This window comes from Impatiens glandulifera, chromosome 1 (assembly GCF_907164915.1).
Source record: "Impatiens glandulifera chromosome 1, dImpGla2.1, whole genome shotgun sequence".
Lineage (NCBI taxonomy): Eukaryota > Viridiplantae > Streptophyta > Magnoliopsida > Ericales > Balsaminaceae > Impatiens > Impatiens glandulifera.
In genome coordinates this window covers 141,908,615-141,927,786 of record NC_061862.1, presented here as the reverse complement: position 1 = coordinate 141,927,786, position 19,172 = coordinate 141,908,615, and the positions used below count along the sequence as shown (strand labels likewise).

The following is a 19,172-nucleotide window of genomic DNA, read 5'->3' as shown; positions in this document are numbered from 1 at the left end:
TTTTACAAACTGATAATAAAAAAACAAATTGAAAGATATTTTAATTTTGTTAATATAAAAAGTACGATTGAATTAAATTTTAAAAAATAAGTAAAGATAATAATTTTTATCAGTTTTTAGATCATGTCAGAAAAGTTTCATTGAAAATCTCATCTATTCTTGAGGCTTATTAATCAACACTGTACCACTTATGTATGTTTGTGGTTTATTTGCTATTTATTTATTGATCATTTTTATTAGTGTTATTTGTATTTGTTTTCAAAAAAAAATATAATACAAATTTGACCCCAAATAAAAGGAAAAACAGTTTCTGGAGTGAAAAATTATGTTTACGAATAGGCTGGATTAGTTTGGGTAGACTATTGTAGTGGTAATTTATTCCACAATTTTCATAAAAATAAATGTAGTTCAATAGTAAAAATTACATTTAAATATTAAAGATAAAATTAAAGAGAGAATATTCTAATTGAAAATTTTGAATTTAAATTTAAAAAACTTCTGGAAATTAAAATGTCTTTTAAAAGTAAGTAGGATTTCATGTTATTTCAATAATTTTAATTTTCTTTTAATTAAGAAGACTAGTATGATACACTACCGTCAATATCTCCGCTTCAACTCAAAGCGCTTTATAAATAATCAAACTCGTGATATTTTGATCTTTTAAGCCGACTTTTACCACTGGTCTTTGGTGGGTTACAAATAATTTGTATTGATTTGTAAATATAGGGCTCTAACTATTTTTATTTTTTTTTATTGATAAGATAAGCTTGTTAATCATTTGCACATCTCAAATTAGTCTATAAAGGATATTAACACAAAATGCATTGTCATAACAACCTCTTTCAATTTTGTGTTTTCAAATAAAATCAAATCTAAGTAAACAAATTTATGTTTGTCAACAACATTATACAATTCTTAATCCCATATACATAATAAGGAAAATATTTTGGTATAAATAATTCTCAAAGTTCAATGGCATACACACCATTTGTAATGTGTGTATGAAAGAATGATTTCTAAGCTCTATGTTGCTGTCTATTTTGCATCATTATCTCCTTTACCCTTACCAAATTCAATTTTCTTTCTGTTAGGCCTCTCTTTTATGTTTCCCAATTTAACATCTTTAAGCATTTCAACTAATTAGCATAACATAAGATAAGCCAATATATTTATATAAATATATTATACCTGAAATTCTTCATTTTCTCATCCAATTATATTGTGACATGTTTTATCACAAGGATATGCGCAATCGATTTCCTTTGTAATCCTCCTCCCATAGTACCAATCGCCAACCGCTTCGGAAATTGTCTAACAAGATTCAATTTTTCATTACACGTCACAAAAAATAACAATGTTAAGAACAAATAAATAGTAAGAAATTTTTTAAATGTTAACCTTATTATGTACTCTAGGAGAATCCACAGCTAACCATGTGTCTTGTGACTCGCTCTGGCAATGAGCGAAACACGAATTTATGTACATCCCGTCTCTCCTTGATTCTTCGTAGAATGACTTCAACGCATCAATCATGTCATGCCTGAATCCTAAATTAAAAAAAAAATATATATTGTGAAGAAAAATATGATGATTTTATTTTGAAGGGTGAAAAGCTAACCTTGCAAGATATTTATCTGATTGATATTACATTGTTCCGGATTAACCTTGCAGTGGTACCAATGTCCTTTTGGATCAGCTGAAGGGGGAACTAAATTGTGATGGAACTGGTGTTACATTTAAAGGAAATCTATTGTAAGTGAGTAAACCTCATTCTGAAAATGACATTTGATATAAGATATGAAAGGAATCTTACTTGGTAGACATCATAAGCAGAGTTTAAGATGAAAAATGGTGATTTGATATATGGTAGCACATATTGAGGGAAAAAACACTGAAAAAAAATAGCATAGATCATCACATAAGTGTAAAATTTGTATGAATTACTTTAGATGGAGATCATACTAGTTTTGGAAAGAAGAGGGAGCTTGTACAGTTCTTGTCCAGAAACTGCTCTATCCCCTGTAAAGAAACCTTTCAATTGTCATCATTATATCATATAAATGTGGAACTGATTGGGATTCAAGTTTCATGAGTGAGTTTTGAAGACTTATATGAATTACTGGGATTATGTACCTGTAATGAAACAAGATCTTCATAAAAGGATCTAATTGTGTGGTTCAAACTAATGTCTCTCCTGCAAATTAAGGAGAAAAGAAATCAATTTACTTTTATTTGTTTAGATAAAGGAGAAAAAGAGATTGAATTGAGTAAAAGATTATAACTCGTCCAAGAAAAAACCGGCATCACTTAGGCATTTAACAGTTGCATTTCTTGGTAAGTAACTGGTGAAATTGTCACATTGCAGAAAAACAGCCAAACCCCCTGCTGAGCACCCTGAAAGCAAAGCCTGCAGAGAAAAATCATCATAATTTGTTGAAAATATTAATGATTACTAAAAAAGAAATCATAAGTACAAAGATAATACCTTTTTTGCAATCCCTAAGCCCTTGGGAAGAAGATGATGGATAATTGCTTTCCATATCCTTTGCCCTCTGAAGTAAAGTAATGATGTCTGTTTCTCATTATAAGTTAAAATAGTGTTGGGCTAAAGGTAAATACTTCATTATTACAAACAACTCTTGACTATTTCAGAGATTAGTAAGTTTAGCTTCTATGGATATGAAAGAAAGTGATTTTTATTTAATCCTTTACACTTGTTGGAGTTAAAGAATACTGGATTGTTTAGTCACACTTTTATCAGATATTGAAAATTTTATACTTCTTATGTTGTCAAAAATTAGAATGATTTTAAAAATAACCTATATTATGACCTAATAAATAATTTGATGATGATCCAAAAAAAGTATACTATAATTTGGATCATGATATAAAAGATAATTTATACACCAAATGAAACTTTGGATCATGATTAAAAAAAATCTTTGACAATTTTTCAATACGATTCTTCTAGTTGTAACAAAAATATCAGTTTCCAAATAGTCTAACTGGTAGAATATTGATGTTTCCACTTACCCCATTATCAAACTTGGAATCCCCAGCAAATGATGCTCCATCACAATATCTTATCTTCACACGGTTCCAGTTGTAAAAATCTGCAATCAAATTATAGCTTTGTTATTGCAGTATCCTGTAAGAATCATCTCAATCAGCATAAAAACTGTTTTTCTGATTGTCCTTTGATAGTGTTGGTTTTGATTATCTCATAAACTAGTTTATGATGCTCACAAATGGATGTTCTGCTTTTCTGATTTTGATGTTTGGGGTAGGATGTGGGAAGAAATTAGGCAATATTCATATATAAAAGCTAATTATTTAGATTCTGAAATCTTCTAAATAAAAATATGTCTATTATGTAAGGCAATATATTTAATATTTTAATTATTATTTGAAAGCAAGTTATTCTCATTACATTACATCTAGTTAGTTATAAATACTGATAAGCCTGATATCATTGAGTGTTAATCATTTTTTTTTATCCAAATATGAAGACTTGTTGTTCTAAAATATTTGAATTGCCAATGGAAATATATTCGAAATTTAAAATCTAAATTTATGAGTTTCTTACTATTCTATAAATGAGATTTTAATGAATAATTAATGAATTTTACTTTCTTTTCCTATGCATTTTATTTTGAATCGGAATCTTCTGGCACAACTCTATCCAAGTTTTATTGGAGCAACTCCATTTTTAATTCATAACTTTGTACTACTTATAAAATCAATCTTATAAAATCAATATGTAAAAAAAGCAATTCTTAACTAGAATGAAGGTACAAAAGTACCAGGAGTTATAAGCTGGATAAAAATACAAATTACATAGAATAAATTATAAGTATTTGTATTTAGTAGAAATAGAAAATATAAGTATAAGCTCAGAATGGGTTATGTTAATTGAGTGTTAGTACTGACTGAGAAATATTTAATTTTTGTATTTTTTAATTTTTAGAAAATAAAAATAATTTTTAATATATTTATATCTTAATATCTATTTACTTGAATAACTAAATTTTCAATAACTTATACAAAAATAATTTCAAATGAGCTTAATTGATATTATAATAAGCCATGTTGCCATCAACAATACTTTTCAGTTCATCAATTAAACTAAATATCTTCCGGGTCTTTTAAAAACTTGATTTATTATAAATTTAAGGTACTAGTAAAATAATAAATGAACTTAAATAATCTAATTCTTAAACAAAGATCAAACATTTTTGGATTAACCCAAGATCAAACAAACCTCTTAAAATCATTTATGAATTATTTGAGCTTATTTTTAAGTAATATTATTGATTTGAGTTATTGAAAAGTTGATTTTTTTGGGAAAAAATATATAAATATATTTTAAATAGATGATAAATTATTTAATAATCTCAAATAATTATAAAAATAGCATGACCTAAGTTTTGTTTTGGTTAAAAACAAATATCATGCTCATTTGATTAAATGTATTCTCTGTGTATAATTAAGGCATTATTTCTATTCAGATTTTTAACCCAATAAAATCAATTATTACATCACTCTTTCTTTCATCCATCAAATCAATTAATTCATTAACCAAAATATTAAAATACCTTCTGTTTTAAATTATTATTATTTATTTTATTTATATATGTGAGTACCTTTTAGGTCTTTTTATTAAAAAAACATCATCATTTTCTCAAAATCATCACTCATAATTATTATTTTCTCCCTTTAGGTTATTTAAATAACCTGAAACGAACAAGGTCTAAGTTGTGATTGTGAATAAACAACTATAATGATATTTTTTCTCTATATCATACAAAAATTAACAAATCAAACTAATCTATTGAGCTGGATTCAAACTAGCTAGCACATGTTGACAAGACAATAATCATTCTTTTTACATATATCTATTGTTAGTGAAAATTTTGCCGTAAATAACACTCTAACCAAAAAATGAGATCTTAGTAGCCAACTTAGACTCCCATAAAATTTCCCAAAAAAGATCAATTGTGCTAACCTTCAACAATTATATCTTTTATTATATAATAAATCAAACCCTATTTTTCTTGTGTCGCGCACCATTTCCATTATAAAACCCTCTATATATCTTATCCTTTCATTTCCAAACATCCAAACTCGTCTCTCTATTCTCTTTCCATTCCTGTTTTCTCCTCCTTCCATTTTCAAACCAAACTCACCTCTCTTCTCCTTCTCTTTCCATTCCTGTTTTCTCCTCCTTCCATTTTCAAACCAAACTCACCTCTCTTCTCCTTCTATTCGCAAACGGCCAAACCCCTCTATTCTTATTCCTTTTTCAAACTGCTAAACCCCTCCCTCTATCTTCTCTCCATCTTTCATATTTTTTCTCCATTAAAATTTCTTAAAGTATTTATTTTTTGGATTAAACTATTAACATAGTAGTTTGTTCATTTATTTATAGTTTATATTTTGAATCTTATAAAAGTTTAAGATCACTATAGGATCATTGTATAATATTATCATTCTTTTAATATTTTTGATTAACATATTTTATAATTTAATTTCGTTCTTAATTTCTAAATGAGATATTTGCGAGACCAGATTGCAATTATTAAAACTACGATGCAATTATTAAAAAATTAACCCAAAATAAAATCAAGATTATCTCATTAGTAATATGCTTAATATGTTGATAATTGAGAAATAGAAAATGATAAAAATTAAATAAACATTTATATGTTCAAAGTTAAAAAAATGAGTAAAAAGAGGGCGAAATAAATATTTGATAAATAAATTAATTGAAAAGTAAAAAAATAATAGAGAAAACAAAAGAGAAAAAATCACAATTCAATTGCATGGAGGAGAGATATTAATTAGTTGGAAGAAAGAAAAATAAATTAATTAGTAAATACAACCTATTATTTTTTATTCAAAAATATTATTAAAATATTTAATTTGAGATATTATTTTTAATTTTTGAGTTATGATATTTAATGTGAGAGTTTATATTTAATTTTTAATTTATTTTTATAAAATAATATAATTTTTTAGAAATTAAACAACAACAAAACAAAAATTGAACAAAATAATAATAAATTTAAACAATATATTACAAAATCTTAGTTTCACTAATACAACAATTTATTGGTTTCAAGAATATTAAAAAAAAAAATATTGCAGAATCTTGATTTACAAAGTAAATTATATACAAGACTTATCTATATATATATATATATATATATATATATATATATATATATATATATATATATATATATATATATATATATATATATATATATATATATAAAAAAGTAACACAATAATCCACGTCAACTTTCTCATATTCTCTCTATCCCTCTTTTTCTTAAATTTTATTTTCCTCTTAATAAATATATATTATATATATAATATATATTTCCTTATCGTATAATATCTAAAAAATTATCTATATTTATATTAATTAAAGATATAAACATTTTTTGGTTATAAATGTGTATACATTCATAATTTATATATATATATATATATATATATATATAATTTATTTTTATTATAAATACACATACCTTCATTAATTTTATATTTATTATATATATAAACAATTTTTTTTTATAAATACACCTACCTACATAATTTTTATATTTATTTTATATATATATATATATATACAATTTTTTTTCATATAAATGCACCTATCTTCATATATTTTATATTAATTATATATATATATATATATATATATATATATATATATTAATTGAGTTGTACATTAAATATTATATTTATTTCTGAAAAATAACCAATTTAACATATATATTTATCAAATATTAATTATAAAATTTAACTTCAAATAAAATAAACATGATGAATTATTATTAAAAAAAATTATCTATATTAATTTAATTTATTATTAATTATTAATTCAAGGTTTTAGTTACCGTGTTATAAAATTTAACATTAAATAAAATAACCTAAAAGAATTCTCATTAATTGAATTTAGCATTAACTATTAATTATGAAAACTTCAACAACATCAACTCATGTATGCATACATGCATAGTTGTAATCAATCAAATTAGTACACTTTCTTCTCCACCTAACTATTTTCTTCCTATAAATAATCCTAGATCAATAAGGTCCAATTGAAAGAGAGTTCATATAAATAATCTTATATCAACAAGGTTCAATTGAAGAGAGAAGAGTGTTTTATACAATTGCTAAAACCCAAAATCGTTCAGTCTCGGTATAATCTTCTCACTTTCTCTATCAATATTATATTTACAATAATTTAATTTGTATTATGTTATGTTTGAACAATACGTTGTTCACTGTTTTGCTTTTCTAATCAGAATTTAACCGTTTCAAGTAACTGGAACAACATCTTACGCATTTTATCGATCTTCTTTTAAAATTAATAAGGCAACAAAGCACCACAACAATTCACGTTATCAGGTATAATCCACATGTATTTTCTCTCTCCTCTCTCCTACTCTCTTTTCTTCATTAATTTTTTTACCTTGCCAAAGGTTAAACTACGTGGTTAGTTCCTAGACAAAATCTAGAGATGCCATCATACAACTGATTAGTCAGCAAAGGCATATCGGATATAAGTCCGGTTTAGAATATGTTAATGGAAACCCAAATGAGTCCAACAAAAGTTAAACCCAGTAAAAGGCGAGCTTAAACCCACAAGCTTTTTCAAGGGAAATTTAACTGAAAGTGGATCTAATCACAACTGTGATAACTTGATTTTAAAAGATGAACTTAAGTATGTTAAGACAACTGAACAAAAGTCAAACTGGCTAAAGTCCACGAAATGGGCAGTCAGCTAGTCTAGTAAATAAAAAAATTGATAGAAAGTCAAAAAGTTCTTATCAAAACTCATCTCCTAAAATCAAGGGATCAACAACAAGTATGAAGACGTCTTCCAAATCTAAATCATTTACTTTCTTAACCACACAAAGCGGGAGATCCATAAAAATAACTCAAATATGGATCCCCAAGGGATTGATTAACCACAGAACCAAGTAAATATGGGTACCAAAGCTGTAAATATGTAAATGTGTAGGTAATTCAGGAAACAGTCGGTTGCTAACTGATATAAAAAAGTGTACAGGACCTAAGATCATTTTTGGTGATAACAACAAAGGTAGAACTGTGGGTAAGGGTAAAATTATCCATGATAACCTTACTATTAATAACGTGCTACTATTAGAAAATCTATGTGATAACTTGATTAATATTAGCTAGATGTGTGATAATGGATATACAATAGATTTTCAAAAACATTCTTGCATAGTTAAAGATCAATTGGGGAACACCTTATTAACAAGAAGTAGGGTAGGAAATTTTTATAGGATGGAAGAATAACACGTCTGATCCTGTTTACATGATAACTAAAAATGATCAAAAATGGCTATGGCATAAAAAACTAAATCATCTTAATTTTAAAATCATTAACAACATTTATTCAAAAGATTTAATAAATGGTATACCTAAACTGAAGTTTTCTAAAGATAAGGTGTGTCCTGCTTGTTAGATGGGTAAAACAGGTCAGATCAACTTTTAAAATATAAAGGGAATATCCAATCCGATAGGTGCCTGAAATTATTGCACATGGATCTATTTGGTCCAATTCCAATAACTAGTTTAGGGAAAATGAGATATACCATTGTTATAATTGATGATTATTCTAGATTTACATGGGTTATATTTTTAGCTTCTAAAGATCAGACTGCTGAAATTTGATTAAAATCCTTAGAAGACTTCAAAATTAAATTTTTTAAGTATCATAAAGATTAGAAGTGACAGATGAACTAAATTTATAAACAAAAGTTTGTAAGTTTGTCTTCTTTCCTTGAGGAATCTAGTATTAGACACTAGTTGTCTAGTGCTAGAACTCCACAACAGAATGATGTTGCTAAAAGAAGGAACATAACACTGAAGGAAGCATCTAGGTCAATGTTAGTTGATCTGGAGTTTCTTAAAATCATTGGGCAGAAGCCATTAACACATCATGTTATACTCAAAATAGTTCAATGATTAATAAATGTTTCAATAAAATACCCTACGAAATATTTTATGGTAAAGTTCCTAAAATTTCACATTTTTGGATATTTAGATGCGAGTGTTTTATTCATAACAATGGCAAAAATCATTTGACTGCTTTTGATGTAAATGTAGATGCTAACATAATGTTAGGCTATTCTTCAGTTAATAAAGCTTATAGAGTTTTTAATAAATAAACTCTAACTGTTGAAGAATCTACCCATATTGTTTTTGATGAATCTGTTGAAAATAATTCTAACAAAATCAATGAAATTACTAACAGGTTGGAAGCAGCTAACCTTCGATCTAATAGCGATGATGAAGTTCAGGTCAATAAAAACAGCTCATCTGATCAGCCAGCTGAATTGGTTGCTCAACCAAACAACCAGCCTATAAGTTAGTAGGTTGCTGACAGTCCAGATGTTGCGGAGCCAGCTAACTAGACGTCTGACCCTCTAGGACCGAACTTCAGATGGAACAGAAATCACCCACATAAACTAATCATAGCTAATCCTAATGCACCTCGTAGGACCAGAAACCAATTAATGGATGAATTTGAAAACTCTACTTTTATCTCTGAAATTGAGCGTAAGAAAATAAATGAAGCATTACTTGATCCAGATTGAATCAATGTTAATATCAAACTATTATAATGAGGACGAGCCAATGGATTTCTTTGACAAAATTACACTCCCTGAAGGCAATGTTCGCTTTATCTTCAAAACTAAATAGATCTTTTTGGGAGATGTGGAAACGTTGAAGGAGTATTTAATCGAGCAGGATAAGTCTTCTACTGAGGAACGACATTTTCAAATGTTTCACATGACTGATCATTCGTGGCCATCTATTAAAGAGCAATTCTCTTTTTCTAAGAAAGAGATAGAGCGCCATCGGGACTCTATGCGGGACTATTTTCTGATGAGAAAGTGTTAATAGGTGTTACTCTTTCTAAATTCAAAGAAAGTGAGAAAGATGATGAGGAAGATCAAGCTTGTTCAAAACCAACGTCCATAGTTGACGAAGTTCCCTCTTCTTCTCCTCAAGTTAAAAATACTCCCCCGATAGGTGCTGAATCACCTTCTCCAGAAGAGAAGACGACTAAGGAGAAGGAGTCTAAACCTCAAAAGTCCAAGTAGCCGACTCCTGCTAACTCTCCTCTTGGTACGTTTGTCAAATCCAAAGAAATTTCGGACCTTATTCGTAATCTGAGCATGTGGTTCTTGGTAATGACGTCGGTTCTCAAGCATTATTTTATGCACCTCATCCTCAAGATCCACCCCAAAACGTAGAACCAGAACTATCCATTCAAGCCAGTTCTCTTCCTAAACCACTTCGTTTTGTCTCGGTTGGTTCCCACCTCTCAGCCTATTCTTCTTCCGAAGAAGAATCTTCAACAATAATGGACATGCGGCAAATCATCATGGAGACTTTGGCTCCGTGGCAGGAGGCCTTTCAATTATTTAAATCTAGGTTGGAACGCATGAAGAGCTTTTTTGCATCATCATCAGCTGCGCATGTTGAGCTAGCCGTGGCTCATAAGATAACAGATAGAAACGTTGTGGGCAATAACCAAGAACTAATGAAGATGAGACATCAACTAACCAGGATGAAATCCCTCTTCAATACGAATCGAAATCTTCATGGAGAGACTAAATCTTCAGTTGATCTTCTATGTTCGCAAGTGATGGAAATTTCCAAATCTCTAAGAGCTGCTGAATTGGAGAAAATGGAAGAGACTAATGCAACTGCCAAAAGATTTCAAGATGAGGAGAATGTAGCTGTTGAAGCTACCAAACAATTTTCTGAAGCTGATGATCCTAACAATATTACTTTGGAAGAAATGAAAAACCAGGGGAATGCTTTCCCTCGTAGCTCTCGTTCTAAAAGCAAGCCCTCTTCAAGCGGTCAGATGGTTGCTCATAACAGGTTCGTTTCTACTCCCCAAGGTGGCGGCTCTCAAGATCAAAGAGGAAGAGGACATGGACGAAACTCTGGTGGTCGTGTTGGAGGAAACTTTGTTTCCAAATTGTTGGAGGATATCGAAGATAGATCACAAAGGGAGGGCTCTTGAACTCCTTTCATCTTATGTTTCTTTATTTTACAAACAATCTTAATTTTGTTGAACTATGTGCAACTAATTGGCTGCATTTCTTGACTTGGTTATCAAACAAGGAAAATTGACTGATATATGTTTAAGATATAATCATTTACTGGTTTTCATCATTTTTAGGATAAATAATCAAAAAGGGAGAAATTGCTATATATATATCATTGACTTTGATAATTTATTCTAAACAATCAAAGAGGGAGAAATTGTTAGATTAAAATCTTTAATTAACTTAGAATAATTAATCGACGTTATAAAGTTACCGAGTTTTGATAATTTAGTTTAAATAATAAAAAAAATGAGAAATTGTTGGATTAAATTAATTTAGGATATTTAATATAATGATTCTACTGAGTTTTGATAATTTAGCTTAAATAATCAAAAGGAATAAATTATTAGGTTAAAGTCTTTTATTAATTTTAAGTGTATATAATAAGACTAAGTTGTGTTATTAATTATGTGTAGGGTTCAAAGAGAAGAAAAGAGAAATAAGAAGCGCGTCCAGTATTTTATCCAAATCGGTTTTTGGAGAAGCACTTCCGGCTTTATGATCAATTCGGTTTTTGGAGAAGCGTTTCAGATATTAGTATCAATGCGGTTTTAGGAGAAGCGCTTCTGGTATTATGTTCAATTCAGTTTTTGGAGAAGCGCGTCCGATATTTTGATTAGCTTAATTCTTTGAAGAGCGCATCCGGTATTTTGACCGGCTCGGTTCTTTGAAGAGCGCGTCTGGTATTTTGATCGGCTTGGTTCTTAGAGAAGCGCTTCCGGTATTTTAACTAGTTCGGTTTTATATGACGCGCCTTTGGTATTTAACTAGTTCGGTTTTATATGAAGCACTTCCGGTATTTAACCAGTTTGGTTTTTTATATAAGGCGCTTCTAGAATTTAACTAGTTCGGTTTTATATGAAATATTTCTGGTATTTAACCAATTCAGTTTTATATAAGGCGCTTCCAGTATTTAACTAGTTCCGTTTTATATAAGGCGCTTCCGGTATTTAACTAGTTCAGTTTTATATAAGGCGTTTCTGGTATTTAACTAGTTTAGTTTTATATAAGGAGCTTCTGGTATTTAACCAATTTGGTTTTATATGAAGAGCTTCCGGTATTTAACTAGTTCGGTTTTATATAAAGCTCTTCTAGTATTTAACTAGTTCAGTTTTATATAAGGCGCTTCCGGTATTTAACTAGTTTGGTTTTATATAAAGCGCTTTCGGTATTTGATTAAGTTCGGGTTTTGAAGCGCTTCTGGTATTTGATTAAACTCGGTACTTGGCTTTTGTGAAGCACTTCCGGTTCTTGATCAAATCCATTATTGACAGTCTAACACAGCCACTAAGCTAATCCTATATAAGATTTCCACGTGCCAAACTAATTCAAAATTCATGTGTTGTACGTTCCCTGTACACCACAATCTCTTAAAGAATGTTCAGCGCACTACCATCATCTAGTACACTCACGCTCAAATGCATATCCTCTGATGTACTACCCTGGCACACATCCAACTGAAATAGGACATGTGTCAGCTGAAGTAAATTTGTCTGTTGAGGAGTCATCTATTTAAGGACAATTTGGAGGACAATTTGAATTGAACTTTTCGCTACAGTTTTTACGAGTCTTAAGCAATTTTATGAACCTTCTCTCAAGCGCTCAAGTTCTAAAAGTTTACAAGTTTGCTAGATCATAATGTATTATTACATCTACTGTTATTTCTGTGTGAGATTTTAGTATTATAAGTTAAACAGAGGTTGTTTTGTTTAACATAGTGTGTTTTTCTAGAAGTTCGGAAACAAACATTGTATAAGTCCTGGTTGTCCGACTAGGTTTGTGTTAGTGTTGTATTCAAACCAAATCTTATAATGAATATCCTTCTCAAGGTTGAGAATAAGGGTGATGTAGGAGAGTTTGCTCTGAACATCCATAAACAAACTTTATGTCTTGTGTTCTTTTCATTCCGAATCTTTATACTCTTTATCCGCCGCTTCAAGTCTAAACAAACAGTTCCACACTTGACTTCGTTCAAGAGTTTGTGAAGACTTGTGAAGAATTAAAACATATATTTTCTTCTAACAGAGTTAATATCAAACGAAGGTTTTTCATGGTTAACAATACTTGGTTAACCTCCTGTTATTGTTTACTCATTTCCTAACACAAGAAGATCTAAATCAATTTGAAAGAAACAAAGTGAGGCAACTAACTCCAAGACTGGATGATCAATATGTTATTGGAACTAGATTGGTTTTTAAAAATAAGCTAAGTAAAAATGTCTTAGTTGTGAGAAATGGTAGCTCAAGATTATAGCCATGAGAAGGGAATTGAATTTGAGGAGTCATTCTCCCCTATAGCTAGACTTGAAGCTATTAGAATATTCCTAGCTTATGTAGCTTTTAAAAACTTTAAAGTATATCAAGTGGATGCTAAAAGCGCTTTTTCTTAATGGTTTATTGAATGAGGATGTTTATGTTGAACTGCCTCATGGATTTCAAAATCATTCTCTGCCTAATCATGTTTTCAAATTAGAAAAATCCTTATATGGTCTTATGCAAGCTCATAAAGCTTGATATGATATTTTGACTAAATTCTTGTTTGAGCATGACTTTATTATTGGCATAGTAGATAAAACACTTTTCAAATTTATTAAAGATTCACATATATTATTTATTCAAATCTATGTGGATGATGTCATATTTGGGTCAACTAACCCCAAATTAGAGAAGTTTCTAAGCTAATGCAAGATAAGTTTGAAATGAGTATGATGGGTGAGCAGACATTTTTCCTTGGTCTTCAAGTTCTTCAACTTGAAGCTGACATCTTCATCAATCATGCGAAGTATACCAGAGAATTGCTGAAGAAATTCAGCATAGAGAACTGCTAAGCTGCCTCTACACCCATGAACTCATCTAGCAAGCTGGATAAGGATGAAGGTGGCCAGAATGTCAACATCACAGCCTACCGAGGAATCATCATATCTCTTCTATATCTAACAACCAGACATCTTGTTTGAGGTCGGCGTCTATGGAAGATTCTAGGATAATCCTAAACAATCTCATTACATAGTTGTTAAGCGTATTTTGAACTATTTAAAGGGAACTCAAAATGTTGGATTGTGGTATCCGAAGTATTACAGTTTCAACTTAATCAGTTACTCTGATGCAGACTATGCATGATGCAAGATCGATCGAAAGAGCACTAGTGGAACGTTTCAGTTTCTTGGTGATAATCTAATCTCCTGGTTTAGCAAGAAGTAGACGTCTATCGCCACATCTACAGTAGAAGCAGAATATCTTACCGCAGGCAGCTACTGTGCTCAGTTGTTGTGGGTTAAACAACATTTGAGGGACTTTGGCATCTAGAAAGACAAGTCTTCTATCTTTAGTTACAACATTATCGCGATCACATACAATCCAGTGTTGCATTCCAAAACGAAGTTTATCAACTTCCGACATTATTTCATCTGGGATCACGTGGCGTAGAAGCATATTCGGCTGGAATATGTACCAATGGATCAACAAGTGGTCGACATCTTCACAAGACAACTCCTCGAGACTAAGTTTCCTTATTTTAGAAATATTTTGGGTCTTTTATATTTAAATTAATTTAATTTAATATGCACAAATTGAGGAGGAATTTGTTGATAAGCTGATAAGACAGACGTGTTAAGATAGATGTTTGAATTCGTGCTGAACAGAACAGTCGTCTAATGACATTATACTTCAGATGGTTTATGCTTAAGAAGCTTGTAATTTCAGCATAGTCAGACACTAAGTTATTAGACTCACAGTTACTAACACCACTTTTGTTGTGAGTCAGCAGACGCCTTCAGAAAAGACGTCTCACTAAGCTTAAATGCAAGGCATGCATATAGCACAGTCAGACGTCTGTCTAATGTGTACTTCACATGACTCGTCTTAACTAGAGTGGGACAATTATCTTAATCTTATCAATACACTGTCGTTTTATTCCTCTTCAGATAGTGAACGATCACATTTCAAAATAATTTGAGGGAAAATATTTATTTGACTTGATTTTATCTTATCTTATAAATATATCTTCAAAAATGAATAACATGAAGACACGTGTCTGTCATGTTCTTAAGATATGACGAAAACGCTCTGTTAATTGAGTTTTACAAGCATAATTAATTAAATAATGATTATTTATTTAATTACCAACACGTGTCAGTCAGTGTATCTCTAAAGGGTGATCTGTCTAAGACGTCTCACTATTCCTTTACGTTTTCAAAACCTTAAAAACTCTCTGCCTTCTCTCTAGAAAATCATTCGTCTTCTTCTTCATCTAAACCCGAACTGCTAAAGATGATTTCGTTTGCTCAAAATATGATGCAAGTAGATTTTGAATATGTTTATGCTTCAAGGTTGCCGACGATGATCGCCATGTTAAAAACCCTAGAAGCTTCTAGTCTAAGGAAGTTTCTTGGAGGTTTGTTCATTGTTCACAAATAAGAGGTTCGTGAGTTCTTTTTTATTGCTAGGTTGGTCGGAGACACCGTTTCGGCGACGGTGAAGTGCATAAAGGTCTCTATCTCCGAAGATCTATTTGCCCATCTTTTTGGGCTTCTGACGGAAGGGCTTTCCACCTTCCACGAGATTCTGGCCGAGGATATCTCGAAAATGCAAACCGTCTTCTCTAACGTCTCAGGTCCCATTGAGACTCATGGGAAGAAAATATTTCTGAAATTGGAGTTTTGTCTCTTTAATGACATCGTCTACATGTCTCTCTAAGAGAAAGTAGGGTCGTTTGACGCCTACACCGAAGAGCGATTTGAAATCATTATGGCTATCCAAGGGAGACGGCATCAACTAGTCATCAATTCTTTTCACCACTTTGACAATGATGGTAATGATGCCGAAAAAGCAACATGTTGGCTTCTCGGTCCAACTAATCAGGTTGCTTGAGCACCTGCAGGTGAACTTGGGTAAGGGTGATTATATCCATACCAGCAGGGTGATGACCAGAAACACTGTTGGCAACTACATTCTCAGGATGAAAGCGATTAAGGTATCCTAGTCCAGTCGCGGTTCATCCGTCTAACAGTTAAGTGGTCATTCGACCACTCTGTCCAAGTTCTTTACTGCCTCTAGTCGCCCAACCACAGGAAAGTGGAGAAAGTTGAGGGTGCAAGAGTCGATTACAAGTTCCACCAATTGAAGCGTGCTTCTGTCGGAGAAACAACTAAGGTTGCATTCGATGCGAAGAAGGCCATACTAGCGGAATTCCCTGTTGCAGAAGTGCCTCATGTGGTAGCCTCTGTTTTGCTTCTAACTGTAGTGCCTGTTAAGGTCTCTAATTTGAAACAAATTGAAGAATCAACATCAGTTGACCCTGCTGACCAGACTACTGATACTCCTACGGTAAAGGCTTCTCCTAAGGTAACCTCCGAATCTACTATGGCGTAGTGCCTACTAAAGTTCCCGTTGTGGAACCGATTAAAACACCAACTATTTTGTCAGTTAGTACTACTGTATTACTGTTGAAGAGAGGCCTACGAGCGACAGTGTTGCCTCTTCTATTGTTGAACCAATTGCTATGTCAATTGGTATAATGTTAATGAAAGTTTTGCGGGGGACATTTCTGTCTCACCTACAGAACCAACTGTTATGGATTAATTTTTGTTAAATCTTTTTTTTTTGAGGGAATGTGTACATTTTTTTTCCTTTGGTTTTTATACAAATTTTTTATAGGTCCAACATTTAAAGACATGTTTACAAACAAATTCTTTGTAGGTCCAATATTTGAATATATGTTTATAAAATAAGTGGACTTTTCTAATAGTTGTTCTCTAACAGTTGTTTGTTCGGTTAGTGATCATATCTTTTTATAAATACATAAACATAAAAAATTCATGATTATTTTGACAATTATTTTGATATATATATAAATATATATATATATATTTCATATATATATATATATATATATAATTTATGTATAAATATTTCATACAATTTACTTTTATTAATTTACTTATATTATGAAACAACTACTAATAATTAATTATTTTTTTATTTATTTTCCATCTAATTATATATATATATATATTATATTTTCTCTTCATATAAATATATTCTCTTTAATTAAATTAAATATTCTATAAAAATTTAGTTTATATTTTGCTTATACAACATAGGGTATATATTTAAAACTAATAGTATAAAGAATGGTGTGCGCTGTTTTCAAAAATAATCCAAGAAATCCTTAGGGTAGAAATTTTGAAATATAAATATTTATTATCTCTCTTAAATCTTCCATTCAAAATCCTTTTTATTATACTCAAATACCTTCCTTCCCGATCTTGTTTGATCGTGTTTGGATTTATTTGGTTTTCTTTATTTTTTTGATCTTGACGATTTTTATTTTTAAAGTTTGTAATCCTACTAATGATTAAAACATAAAATATATGGTTAAATATTTTATTTTATTATTAATAAAATAACCAAACACTCATAAAATCTCAATTATTTCTAAACATCAAAATAATTTATTATTACAAATTATGATTCATTTATTTTGATGTGATCAATCTTGACAATTCAAAACGTATTAACCACAAATGCAAATTCCATCAATACACAGTGATATATGAAATATGCACTTGAAAGGAAAAGTTAGTAGACACCCCATTTGACTTTATTGCACTAAATCCATCATAGATGCCAATATTGTAATTGTACCTAACAAATATTTATATATTTATTAAAATTGTATTTATAAATATTAAAATTATTGAAAATATCATTAAAGAAAATGTATTTATATATATAACTAAAGATTATTTAGTAATTAATAATTTTTGAATTGAAGGACTAATAATAATAATAATAATAATAATAATAATAATAATAATAATAATAATAATAATAATATAATAATAATAATAATATATTATATTATATATTATATTTTATATTAGATAATATATATATATATATATTATGTTATTAATTTTAAAAATAATTTACTTAATAAAAAATCGTTTAAGCACTACGATAATAGTATGACATGAAAAAATTTATGTACAATTTGATTAATTAAAATAATTAATTGATTCGAAGATCTTCAAAAAGGGCAACAAGATCTTCACACGAATCCACATGTTTTTCGAATATAATCTCCGACATCGTCACGATAATGGAATTGCAAATAATATTTAACGACATACTTTCGTTGTTACAAGTTTTTCGATTTCTTTCCAACCAAATAATCCACAAGAAAATTATAGGGATGGAGACCCATCTTTTAAGTCTCTTATTTTTAGTCGCCACAATCCATGCCTCCCAATAGCCACTAACGATTTTCGGCATAACTCATTGTATTCTAATCAAATTCCTCAAAATACTCCATATACTTGAAACAACGTGGCAATGTAAAAGTAGATGAGAAATTGTCTTAACCTATTTATAATGCATACGACTCACAATAATCATGTTTTTTTTATATATTTATCTTTAGTAAGAATTTCGTCGTGAATAATAATCCAATCAAAAAGGGAGATATTAGTAGGAATCTTAAACACCCACAAATTTTTTTACCAGAGATCAATAGGGCTAACCTTATTGAACAAATATATCTTTCATTATATAATAAAACAAACCCTAATTTTCTTGTGTCGTGCACAATTTCTATTATAAAACCCTCTATCTATCTTCTCCTTTCATTCCCAAAAATCCAAACTCATCTCTCTCTTCTCCTTCCATTCCTGTTTTTTCCTCCTTCCATTCTCAAACCAAACTCACATATCTTTTCCTTTTATTCCCAAACGGTCAAACCCCTCTCTTCTTCCTTTTTTAAACGGCTAAACCTCTCTCTCTTTTATCCTCTCTTCATCCTTCATATTATTTCTCAATCAAAATGACATTGTAGTATCTAATTTTTGGATTAAACTATTAAAAGAGTAGTTTGTTCATTGATTTATTATTTTATATTTCGAATCTTATAAAATTTTAAGATCATCTCCTAGGACTTCTTCCTTTTTAGGAGAACCTTTATTCTAAGTCCAGTGACGATCAATGTATCATATTACCAAAC

The 19,172-nt window shown here is 29.9% G+C and overlaps 1 protein-coding gene across 1 annotated transcript; it reads right to left on the bottom strand.

Moving 5' to 3' along the window:
- Positions 1-826: 826 nt before the first annotated feature.
- On the bottom strand, positions 827-5,209 carry LOC124945781 (pectin acetylesterase 9-like). Its single transcript, XM_047486277.1, has 10 exons — positions 5,187-5,209; positions 3,034-3,130; positions 2,486-2,572; positions 2,283-2,407; positions 2,134-2,194; positions 1,963-2,019; positions 1,814-1,891; positions 1,619-1,724; positions 1,399-1,547; positions 827-1,311 (listed from the first exon to the last, which is right to left on the bottom strand). Exons 1-10 carry the CDS (start codon positions 5,207-5,209, stop codon positions 1,207-1,209), a joined length of 888 nt encoding a protein of 295 aa, XP_047342233.1. The 3' UTR covers positions 827-1,206.
- Between the last annotated feature and the right edge of the window lie 13,963 nt (positions 5,210-19,172).

Excerpts from the sequence above, each read along its gene's own strand:
- LOC124945781 (XM_047486277.1), bottom strand. The coding sequence starts at position 5,209 with ATGGAAAGAGAAGGAGAAGAGAG. Across the intron at positions 1,892-1,962 it reads CCCTCTTCTTTCCAAAACTA|TGTTTTTTCCCTCAATATGT; the intron begins GTATGATCTCCA and ends ATTTTTTTTCAG. Across the intron at positions 1,725-1,813 it reads CTGCTTATGATGTCTACCAA|TTCCATCACAATTTAGTTCC; the intron begins GTAAGATTCCTT and ends ATGTAACACCAG.